The sequence below is a fragment of the Anopheles coluzzii genome, chromosome 3 (assembly GCF_943734685.1).
Source record: "Anopheles coluzzii chromosome 3, AcolN3, whole genome shotgun sequence".
Taxonomy (NCBI): Eukaryota; Metazoa; Arthropoda; class Insecta; order Diptera; family Culicidae; genus Anopheles; species Anopheles coluzzii.
In genome coordinates, this window is record NC_064671.1 from 34282175 (window position 1) to 34294315 (window position 12141).

Sequence of the window (12141 nt, forward strand, 5' to 3'; positions counted from 1 at the left end):
GGAAGTGTAGTTGTGGGATTTTTCTTCTTTTAATTTTACACATCAACTTAAGACGGTTTTGGCCTTCCTAAACAACCAATGAGCTTGGCTATCTTTGATCCGTAGGTTTACTCACAGCAGGATACTAGGAATGAGCCTGGAACGGCGCGTCGCACTAGGAATGGGAAAATGTATCAATTAAGATTGAACCATTCTAAGCACAGATTTATCTCACTCTGCCAATACGCGTCTGACGACTGACGGTTTGCTTACTCACTCTACGTGTAAGACAAACGACAAGGGTACATTGTTCTAGATTTTCTTGAAATTCTCCCTCGCACTCGGACCTCGAGTTCGCTCACCTCCACCACCACCATTGCAATGGAACGGCCAAATGCCACGATGATACCGGTGCAATGGATTTAGTTTTTCCATGACCTTGAACTTGCCAGCAACGCTTCGACGGCACAGCGGATATCGCCGCGCGCAGTAAGCCGTGCTTTGGCACGGCATGACGGATCTGTGTGCGAGCGAGCGCGCTCGCGCGTACTTATCGCACCATAAATTCAGATAATGGCCACAAAACCGAAATTCAACCTCCGAATCGCTTGTCGGGCTGTGGATTGAGCGTGCTTTAAATTTATCTCAACCCCTAACCCCGCATACATCGCGTGCAACCGAAAATGAGACATGTGTGCGGGCGCGCTCGCCGTAACAACTACACTTCCATTCATTGGTCTTCTAAAAATGAATATCACGATCTGCGCCATCGATCGGGATTGCGGGAAGCGGTGCTAGAGAATCAAGGCAAGAGAGGAAGAGCTCAATCTGGCGCACACGGTCGCGCGTGTCTGGGTCCAAAAAGGGGCCGCTGAATTGCACAACCTCCACACGTTTTAGCGCCAGCGTGCCAAGGGGCTCAACTTGCCGTGATTTACACGCAACGGAAATTTGGTGAAACAATCACGTGCTTTCCGTCATCTCACATGCTTTTGTCGTGACGATGTCGTACGAATTGTTCGATGCGGGTGAGGACGGGGTTGCAGGGAGGGAAAGCATGCTTTTTTTCGCTTCTTTTTCTTTGCAGCCGGGTGGGGGTAAGTATTGGCTCTTACGCAGCACACACCTACATACATTTTTCTGCAGCATGAAACAGACGGAACAGTGATGTGCCAAAAAAAATTCTCCCTTTAATGCGTATGCGTTTTTAAAAAATATATTCACAAAAAATTAACAAATTTAAGTCCCGAATAAAACGTTTTTTCAATATAACTTGAATCAATGAGCGAAAAAATCTCACTATTATTAAAAATTTAAACTTAAACCAATCCCGGAGTGATAGTTTTTACGGTCTGCCCTGTAGCGGATACAGTACTCGTGAATTGATGTGCGTACAGGCGGGCCGGGCACGAGAGTGTGTTGGTACACGAATTTGAACCATGACGTACGCGGAGCAGTCGAGCAAAGCCGGAGACGGCCAGAAATATGCTGCGGTCTCGAGCGTCCGTCGGTCGGTGTGCGTTGTCTGTTCCATTTTCGCTCTCGTGCCGAACGGTTCGGCTTGGTGTGTGTCTCCGGTCCACTGTTTTGTTCCCCGGTAAGTTCTGAATAAAGTTCAACTGCAAGTGAAAGCCGCAGCATTTCTGTAAAAAGTAACGTTTGCTAAACGTCAGTTTTTGAGCGAAGAGAAATGTAAACCCTTCGGTTGCCATGGCTGCTCTCTGTGGGAAATTGTGTGCACTTGACTACGCGGCGCGATCGCGCATTTCACGTTGACAACACCGAGAGAGAGAGAGAGAGACACTCACACACCCGGGGTGTGCTGCGATCGAACGCGGCCGCTGTGTGTGTCTTTCTTGAATAATTCACCCAAACCCCATTTTCGTAGTAATTGGTAATTAGAAGGCGTATCGCTCGGTACAGAAGTTTGCGAACAATTGCAATGAAAAAGCGATTGAACACGCATACACGACGCCGCCACCGAACTGTGTGAGATATTTCTGTCCCTCGTCCCGGCACTTTCGGGTTGTGTGAAAAAGAGGTCGCGAACCGTGAAGTGAAGGTTGCGCTTTTAAAACGCACAGTGAAGAAGAAAGTGATGAATAATGAAACGTAGGGGAAATGGGAGGACAGGGAGTGTGCAGCTGCAGGAAGAAAGGCGGGGCGCACCAGAGCCGGCGAAAAACAGCTGGCGGCACACAAATGCTTCGCTTTCGGTATTAGGGCTTCTTTGTGCGTATCGCTGTGTATCTGTATGTGTGTGTGTGTGTGTGTGTGTGTGTATGAACGATGAAACCCATTTCGAAATTGCATTCTAGCGGGCAAAGAAGCTTCTTGGTGGTGTTGGTGGCCGTACCGTCATTATATCCTCCTGCAGAGACGGTGTGACGTAAACAACGCGTCTCCAGATCGAGGGGACCAGAACCTAACCTAGCCCACGGTGCTGGTACTGTGGCGTCGCGCGTTATCCGAGAACAAGGGCCAAGCGCCGCAAACAAACAAGCATTCCCCCGTCCGCGGTCTAAAACCAGTTCCCGATGAAGAATCCAGTTAGATCTAGTAGCCAGACTAACCGGGCCGGAATGATGATGATGATGGAAAACCTAACACCGGGAGATAAAGCATTCCAGTGCCAATTATAATAAAAATGATAAAATCTAGCAGGCGATCTAGAAGGAGAGACACCCGGCACAAGAAGAGAGAGGGACCGCTGCGATGGTCCGGTGAGGGTGGCATGTAAATATGTGCCTGAAGGCTTTTAATCGGCGGGTGTGTACAACGAGGTATGGCTAAATATAGGCGCGCAAGAGACACAGACACGGTGTGCGAAAGCCTTCTGTACACACTACCCTGTGGCCAACCCCGTACACACCACCAACGAAGAGATATCAAGCGGGGCGAGACACACAACCACCGCCCGACACCGCAAACAATCGTGACGATGATGAACGTGCGGCTGCTAAACATAAAACGCTTGTGTGGTTGTGTGCTTCGACCATACACACGCCATTGACACGTATGCAGCAGACTCGGCCACCCTACACCCCGTCTCGCGGGGCGTAGGCAGGCGTCCGTTGAACTGCGCGAAGATACACACGCGGCCGTCTTGCGCTTCGCGTCGCTGTTCTTGCGATTTCGAAAGGGCTTCATGACGCGAGAGCCCAACTTCTCGCCTTACCACGAGAGGGATGCGGATGAGGGTCAGGTTTCGGTGGCAGAAAACAACGTGTCCGACCTGTTTTTTTGCGCGCGATCGTAAAAAAGTGCCATTGCCAAGCCACGTAACAGCGAGCGAGCGGGCACAAGGTGACACAACAGGATAGCCAAGGACATACATGGCGCCTGGGAAATACCGGCACAACTACCACCACATCATCATCATCATCATCACCTGTAACCGGTTGAAGGCAGTCTTTTCTGGCCGTTGCCAAGCTTCTTTTAAAATGCACTTGATTAGCCACAGCTTTTGCGCCTACTAAGCGCGTCCCGCGTTCTCTCTTACGCACCACTGCGATGACGCTGACCTTGAAGAAGAAGTGGTTCTGCATCGGGCTCCTGAGGTCCTGAACCGTAAACCCGTTTGTCAGCAAAGTCCCCCAGTGCCATCTTGTATTAAAATCAGGCCCAGCCTACGCCCGTGTTGCCGCCAAATTTAAAGTGCCTTTTTATGGCGCAGTTTGGCGGTTAGCACGTTCTTCGCTGTATAAATTATACAGCACGAGATGAATCAGAGAAGCCGGACTGATTCTCCTTCTTCTTCAGTTTCGCTGATCTCGTGCCGCCAGGCGTCTTTATTGGCCTTCGGCGAGGGGGGCCGGTTTAGAATCGATTTGATCGTTTGTTTCTTGGAACCGGAAAGCAAAGCGAAATAACAAAATACTCACACACACACGCATGGGATGGTTTAAAATGCTGGCGCAGCTGTCTTGTAGCTTGGCCAACTAATGGAAACAGTACAATTTTTTATGCTTCATCGATCTTCTTCAAACGAAACGGTTACGACGACGACGCACGAAACAAAAAACGAAACAATTCATACCTACTCCAACCTGCTTACGTCAATATTTGCTCTAGAGAGAAGAGGAGGGTGCGTTGGCAATTAACGCAGTAGGCTGCCGAAGGTAGAAGTGTTAATTTGACAGAGATTTGCTTAACATTCTCCCCCTCCTCCAAACGGTGGCTCTCTGTGTTCTTCAAAAGGCACTCCCTGTGTCACAGTTAGTGAAGTCTAGCAGACATGTTTACAAAAAAGGGCCACGGTTCCGTTTTTATGACACGTGTGTGGTGGCGTGCATGGCGTCGCCGGTAACGTAACTGCTGCTGGTTGCATGCATTTCCCAACAATGCGCAATTGCTGACCGTGTGGTATGCTAAATTCGGCGCTCTGTCTAACACACTTTCCTTTCATTTCCTTTCTTTCTAGTTTACTCCGTCACCTCAAACTCCGGTCTCTCAGTGGCCTGTGAACTCTTGCCCACCGCCGCACGCGCACGCACTCCTCAGTCCACCCCGGGTGAAAGATGTCGACCGGCATAGCAGGTAAGCGGGCTTGTTCGTTTTACATCGAGGATCGCAATACGTCGGCGTTAGGCTCCATTTATACAAAGCCACCCTGTTCCGTGGGCCGTGGAATAAATTATTCACCCCCACCGACCCCTACATACACACACACACACCGGCTGGATGCATTTGAAGACTTTCTTTTCCTAAGCCTGGCACATCGAAGAAGCCGCCCCAAGCAGAGAACGTTCCAGATTGCTAGGTTGCCATAGCAAGCGCGTCGTTATTTGCTGCCCCGCGCTCTCATGGACGCTATATGGGGCTGTAAAACAATTAAGTGGTAGGGGCCCTCCCCACACTTATGAATGGGTCAATCGAAATAGATTGTTTCTTTAGTGCATGGAATAGTTGTGTGTCTCCCCCGTCTGTCTAAATGTGTGTGTGTAAAGGGGGGGATGCATTTTTGTTCTGGAATGTCGAGCCTCCCGACTACCCGAGCCGCGACCGAACGACCGACCGACCGTATTGTTTGTTACAATTAATTGAACGCGTATGACACCAATAAAGCAAGCGAGCTCCAAAGCGAGCGCTTCAGCTTTCGAGAGCATTCGAGTGGGGTATTAATTGAATTAAAAAAAACCCGTATTCCCACTCCCTTCAAAAGGGGGTAAGCCCGCATTTGGAACACATTTCGGGAGAGGGAAAGAAGCGGGCCAAATTTGGAAGATCAAAAAGCCGTTAACGTCTTGTTTTCAGTCAAACGGTCGAAGCAAATTAAACAACACTGTTGATGTTTGGTGGTCATCCTCCAAAGAATGTACAACCCCTCTCGGCTAATCAGAAGTATGAACTTTGGGGTGAGGAGGGAGCTTTCGTTGCGTTCGGTGCACACGGACAGTAACCATCTGGCGCGTTTAACTACAAAATACATTCGTACCTAAGATCAGGCGAGTGTGAGACCTCTCTACCCGCGGCCCAGGGTTATCGGTGGGTGACTTTGTTTCGGAATAATAAATATGGCTCTCTTTTCGTGGCCTATAGCCGCTCTATTGGTAGGGAGCGGCGTGCTCTGGGAACACATGTGCAAAGCGTTCGAAGTTTCCGTTACGGAGCGGAAATTGCATTCGCCGTTCTCGTATCAATCATTAGCCAAAACAACGCCGCTGCGATTGGGTACATTTGTGGTTCCGTAAAGCAAGCACAACAACACCCCGGCCAAGAAGGTCAAAAGTGTATCCCAACCTTGGAGCTTGAGGAACTTGAACAAAACGTTTTCTTTCAAAATTAGACTGTTTGCTAAATAGAAAGGCAAACAATGCTCAGAAAGAGAAGATCCGCTTTACCTGGGATCACCATTCAGGGGCAGATTAGAACGCACACGTGACATAACACGGGCCCGCTTGGCCCATGCGGGGGTTTATGTCCCATTTGAACGCTTCAAAGACACAAAACCACTGACCGCGCCATCGCGTCGTCCTTGGACATATTGGAGCTATTTTTGCAAATCTTGTGCCCCCTCTCACGCTGCCGCTGTGTACCATGGGCGGGACGGACGGACCCACAAAAAACAATGTGACAACGTTACTGTTTTGCGTATACTTTTAGGTTAAAATAGAACAGACCGGGGAGGGAAATAAACAACAGCAGCACCCGGTTGTGCGTAAAAAGCGCTTAACACTGGGCCTGCGAGCTAAAGGACCCGAGCTTCGAGGTCACACTGATAACGACATATAGAACGTTACGCGCGCATGATGGCGCGATGGTGACATTCGGGGATATGGGTGTGGAGAGCTATTTTTTCCACCGTCAATCATTTTTGGCGGTACCACCGCGTGAACACCACCGCGCGCAATCGCGGCCACAAATGGCGCAAATGTTGGAGAGACGTCATCAAGTGCCGGTATCTTTTCCCCGGCTCCCAGCCGCTTCTTCACGTGCGTCGGTACAGGTGCACGATAAGAAAAGGGAGGAGAGGGAGATGTGGATCGGCTTTAATCGGTTCGTGATCATCGTGTCATCGTGGCAAGTTTAATCAGAGTAACCCACCAGCGGATGTATGGGACGGTATGGGTGTGAATTGAGGATGAATTGTGGTTTAAGGCGCAGTATTCCCAGCTCGGAGTTGGAACTGCCCAGCTCCGGTCGACGGTGTCACCTTTCTGTACACAAGGAATTAGTAAAGATGAGATGTTGGATGCACTAATTAGCGTTAAATTAAGGTTTAGCTGTTTAAGTTTAGCTCTGTTGAGTCAGAGGATATTCAGAGAAAGTTGTTATGCCTTAAAATTGCCAACTGTGAGACCATTTACAGGGTTTTCCAGTCGTTCTCATAGTTGTCTAACACTTCCTTGACTCATTCCTATTGGAATTGAACGTCATATGATGGCAATTGGATTCTATGGTTCCTTGTTTGAACAGGCTCCTTGAAAATTCCTATTAGATTTTTTCCAACAAGGCTGCTATAGAGTCCAATTACCATTACATTAAATTCATTTCACGTACGAAAGAGTAGAAAAAGGTGTCCCACAGCTATGAGAACTCCTGGAAAACTCTGTATACTACATAGAAACATTACCGATTTCTTACCTTGGCAAGAATGGCATTAGCACCAATTGATAAGACATCGTCGGCGTTGCCATGCGTTATGAGCGGGCTGGAATTGATAACACAGAGGTTTTGGGATGAGTAATGGGGTGTTTTTTTTTCAGTACATCTGCGACGGTTCCTGGTCTTTTACTTGGTATCAGTAATTTGCTGTTAGATTGCTGCCTCGTGCACCGCATGCGAGTGATAGATACGGTCCCATGCTGTAGCACGTTGCAAAAACACGACCACAAACACATAGCCCGTCGGCCCGTTTGGGGGCTTGGCTCTCCCCCTGGAGCTGGAGCTGTCGATGGTGATGATGACGACGTTCACCCGTTAGACGCAAGTGTTTGCGTACGTCGCACTCGCGTTATAAGGTTAAAGTACGGTCCCTTCCAACTACCGAGAGGTAGTCACCACCGACCGATCATTGAGCTAATTGTAATTGCGAATCGGAAAAATAGTTGTTGATAGAGTATACGCGCCTTTTGATGGGCCCACCCGAGAGGTCAAAAAAGGGATCATCTCTCTCTCTAGTGGAGGATGAAACGGGCAGGTTCCCGGCTAGCAGCGGGCAGCAGGGATAGTAATCAACATAAGCACGCGTGTGTGTTTGTGGTGGGGAGCTGCCATGCTCCTCGTGCTTTTGCGAAATCAACATCTCAGTGGCCCATGCCATTCCACAAATAACAACGCGCAACCAACAACCACCACCATCAGTATTGATTGATGTGTTTATGGTTTTGCGCTATGATAAGGAGACGGACACACAAGCATATGAGATAGTTTTCCATTTCTGGACGTATGTTTTTCTTGTTCACTTTATGTGACTACGCCAGCGTCGTCAATCGCAAACCAACCCTCCCCCGGTCCCGGTCGGGTTGATTTGTAGCTTCAATGCGTAATTTATATGTATTGGCTGGAGCAGGAGGAGGAGGATGAGGGTCGCTGTGCTAACGAACGAACTGGTCGGGGGCCATCCGAATTCGCATTCGTTGATGAAAGATAGCAAAAGAAGCGACTGCGACGCGCAACAGGCTGCTAGTAGATATGCTCCACGTTGCCGTGGTGTTGTGGGTCGAAAATTGGTCTAGGGGAGTGGTGTGGCGCAGCTGTAGCATGTGGATGTCGTGTGGCCTTCATGTGAAAACGTCAACGGCAACAGCAGCAGCAGAAGCAAACCGATAGAGCCATGTGGCGTATAAATTAACCTAACGACGAACGAAACGACCGTAATACCGAAGTGAGGTGGTGATATATGCGTGCTCGATTGCAAATGAATTGTGGCCGGAAGGGTGACACGAAACAATAGTGGGAAAGCATGCCCCCCCCCCCTCATTGTATGCACTCTTTTGTGGTTTGATGTCATTTTGATGTGTCGAGCCCCCTCCCCGTTGCGTATTGTATTACGCGTGAGAACGCCATGTCTGTTGTTGTTGCTTATCTAACGCTGTGGTTTTAAACTGTATCTAAAAAACAATTTTCGCTCCTTTGCAGGATGGATAACATGCCGGCAAGTGCTGAACATTATGGTGATCTTCGGCTTCATGCTGAACTATGCGCTGCGCGTAAACTTTACGATCGCGATCGTGGCGATGACGAAAACGCTCGTCAGCACGGTGACCGGTGACGATAACAGCACGACCGACGCCCTCAACCTCACCGACACCACGACCGAAGCGTCCGTGATCGATGAGGCGGACAAGTTCGAGTGGGACGCCCGCCAGCAGAACCTGATGCTTGGCAGCTTCTTCTGGGGCTACGTGCTGACGGAGCTGCCCGGTGGTCGGCTGGCGGAAATCGTCGGTGGACGGCGCGTGTTCGGCTACAGCATGCTGTTTTCCAGCCTGCTGACCCTGCTGACGCCGCTCGCCTCCAACACGCACTACATTGCGGTGGTGATTCTGCGTGCCGTGCTCGGGTTCTTCCTGGGCGCCTCCTGGCCGGCCATACATCCGCTGACGGCGGTGTGGATTCCACCGATGGACCGGTCCAAGTTCATCGCCAACATGATGGCTTCGTCGCTCGGTGCCGCCATTACGATGCCGATCTGTGGGTTCCTGATTGCGACGGTCGGGTGGCAGAGCGTGTTCTACTTCACCGGCGGGCTCGGGCTGCTGTGGTCGGTCGTGTGGTTCCTGGTGGTGTTTGAAACGCCCGCCTCCCATCCGCGCATCACGCCCGAGGAGCGTACGGAAATCGAAACCGCCATCAATGCGGCCGGCAAGAAGAAGAAGCCCTCGTACGTGCCGTGGAAGTCGATCCTAACCTCGCCGCCGGTGTGGGCCATCATTCTGACGCACGGTGCGTCCGTGTTTGGGTTCTTCACCGTGGTCAACCAGCTGCCCACCTACATGAAGTACATTCTGCATTTCAACATTAAGGAGGTAAGTGCGGTTGGATTAAGCTGGCAACGGGGTACGGGGATTACTACTTCATCGTCTCTTTCTTTTCCTTTCTCAGAACGGGTTGCTCTCGTCTTTGCCTTACTTTGGCAAGTACGCCATGGCTGTGATTTCATCGCATTTAGCTGATTATTTGAGAAAATCGGGTAAACTGTCGACGACTGCGACGAGAAAGATTTTCACCGCCTTCGGTAAGTAGGGAGAAGGAGTGGACAATGTCCTCTGGGCTCTCAGTTATTAAAACAATCCTTTTCCTTCTTGTTTTTTCACCTCAGCTGTGATGACTCCCGGCTTCTTGATGATTATTCAAGTGTACATGGGAGAGAACCGCTCCTGGGCGGTCGGTATCTTCACGCTGTCCCTCTTCCTTAATGGTGCCGTCACGGCCGGCTATCTCGGCAACGGGCTGGACATTGCGCCCAACTTCTCCGGCACCATCTTCGGTATGGCCAACACGCTCTCCTCGTTCGGTGGCTTCGTGTCGGCGTACATGGTTGGTGTGCTTACCAACGACAATGTAAGTCACTCATACAGCAAACGGAAGTTGCGAAAGTGGAGCACAAAAGTTGCTTAAAATCTGTTTCATTGTTCTCTTCCTCTCATCAGCAAACCTACGGCCAATGGCAGATTGTGTTCTGGATTCTGGCCGTGGTGTACATTACGGGTTCCTCTGCGTACGTGCTGATGGGTACGGGTGAGCTGCAAGCCTGGAACAATCCGCCGGAGAAGGGCGACGGTAACGTTGAAACGGAGGAAGGCGTGCCGCTGCGCAATCAGGCCGCCGCGGTCAAGTAAACAGCGACACGGCACACAACCGTGGCCGCCGTGTGTTTGCGTGTGGGTGTGTCCGTTTTCTCTTACATACGTCAGCAGCAAACGGTGGGGATGGTGGCGGCGGTGCTGGTGCTATATTTGGCCGATTAGAGAGAGGTCAAACGAAGCGGCAGCGGCAGCAAAAGCAGTAAGATTCTCTATTTTAAAAGAAGCCAAACAGTTAGCCGCTGCTCTTAACTCCCCTCAGCAAAAACGGCAGAGGATTTTTTTGTGAAAAAAAACCCGAATGTCGTACGTTTACGCGTGTGCGTGCGCGTGTTCCGTAGTAAAAGAAGACACATTAAAGGAGGAAGAGCGATAGAGGGATACAGAGAGGAGATTTGTCGTAGCATTTAATAACTTATTGTTTTAAAAGCAACCCCCCCCCCCCCCCGCATCTATCGAATCACCCGGAAATGCTGTGCCTCGCGTGCCGAGAGCGTGCAAATGCTGTTTTTTTAGTATTTTGTAGCCAAGTACAGCGTTAATAGGTGTGTAGAGCAATGAGTAGGAAATAGATCAGCGGAGAAAGTGGTTTTTAATCCAGCTTTTTTCTGTTTTTGGTAGTAGAAGCAAATTGGGGGGAAACATCATCATGTACGACACACACTCAGAAGAAAAAAAACCACGACCACACAGGAAAAGAAGGTGTAGGACCTCTTTTAGAGGGTACAAGACAGAGGAACGGAAGCGAAGTATCTGATTGATTCAGGGGGTTTGACTTAATTTTTAAAATGTACAAAAAGCGTAATTGTGTGTGTGTGTGTGCTTATGTGAAGAAGGGCGTGGTGCAGTGTGGCGTGCGTGCGTCACTAACGGTCGTCAAGAGAGGAGAGAACGATTTTCATGTTTTAATGAAAATGGTGCAATCGTAACGAATGCGAGTATATGAACATGACCGGAAAGAGCTGCTTGCTGTGTTGGGCCTGTGGAAGCGGAACCGATCCAGCGGGGGCCTCTCCTCAAGACTTCTTTCCATCTCAGTACGAATTCGGGGGGTGTCCACCGAATGTCACACTGCGAGTAGCTTCGCACACAAAAACCAATCCATCACACATGTGCTTTCCCAACGAACGGTGGGGCAACTGTTAACAGGAATAGATTTCTATAAATGTGCCTTTTTTTACTAAGAACTCTTTGATATCGCGTGTGGGGAGCGAAGGAATCTTGTTAAAGCTACTTAGCGTACAGGTTTAGATGCGTGCGTGTGTATGTGTGCGTAAACATGTGTGTATGTTTAGGTCAAATCATGAAGCTAATCAGTCTACTTAAACTTTACAGAGACACGGCGGTACTTGATATTTTATTTACAATGTGTTTTCCCCCTTTTCTGTCTCTCTCTCTCTCTCTCGTGTACCAATAATATACATACACACTAAGCGCGTGTACTGAACTCATTTTAAACAGATAGAAAAACTGAACAATAAAGTAACTGTGAACGTGGAAGTCCTTTCATGTTGAAGTCGGCGTTGTCGAAGAATGTTGAATGAATGAGAAAAAAGGGATAACACAAATGATCAAAGGACGAAGCGGACAGGTCTGTGGTCATGTCATTCGAATTCGAACTCGACAACCCAATCTAGAATGTTCTTTTCGTCTGCACACGTGCTTATAGAACACGTGGAGAGTGCAAGGTAAGTAAGCAAGCAAAGCATTTATAGCCAATATAAGACGCCATTATGTTGTTTTGTGTTTCATTTAACGATTTTTTCATATATAAACGGGGCTTGGTCGATTTTGGGTTATTCGATTTGAATTCAACTGAAGATTGTAATTTTGTACCTTTTAAAATGGTTTTAAAAATTCGATAAAAAGGGATTTTACTTTGCATTTGACATTTAATGTGTAAAATCAGTAC

The 12141-nt window shown here is 49.1% G+C and overlaps 1 protein-coding gene across 1 annotated transcript; it reads left to right on the forward strand.

Annotated features, from left to right (window-relative positions):
- Nucleotides 1-1444: 1444 nt before the first annotated feature.
- Nucleotides 1445-11745, forward strand: LOC120959957 (sialin). The gene is made up of 6 exons (XM_040383767.2): nucleotides 1445-1576; nucleotides 4403-4518; nucleotides 8563-9452; nucleotides 9529-9661; nucleotides 9746-9987; nucleotides 10077-11745. Exons 2-6 carry the CDS (start codon nucleotides 4500-4502, stop codon nucleotides 10263-10265), a joined length of 1473 nt encoding a protein of 490 aa, XP_040239701.1. The 5' UTR covers nucleotides 1445-1576; nucleotides 4403-4499; the 3' UTR covers nucleotides 10266-11745.
- Nucleotides 11746-12141: the final 396 nt, after the last annotated feature.

Excerpts from the sequence above, each read along its gene's own strand:
- LOC120959957 (XM_040383767.2), top strand. Across the intron at positions 9,662-9,745 it reads AAAGATTTTCACCGCCTTCG|CTGTGATGACTCCCGGCTTC; the intron begins GTAAGTAGGGAG and ends TTTTCACCTCAG. Across the intron at positions 9,988-10,076 it reads GTGTGCTTACCAACGACAAT|CAAACCTACGGCCAATGGCA; the intron begins GTAAGTCACTCA and ends TCCTCTCATCAG.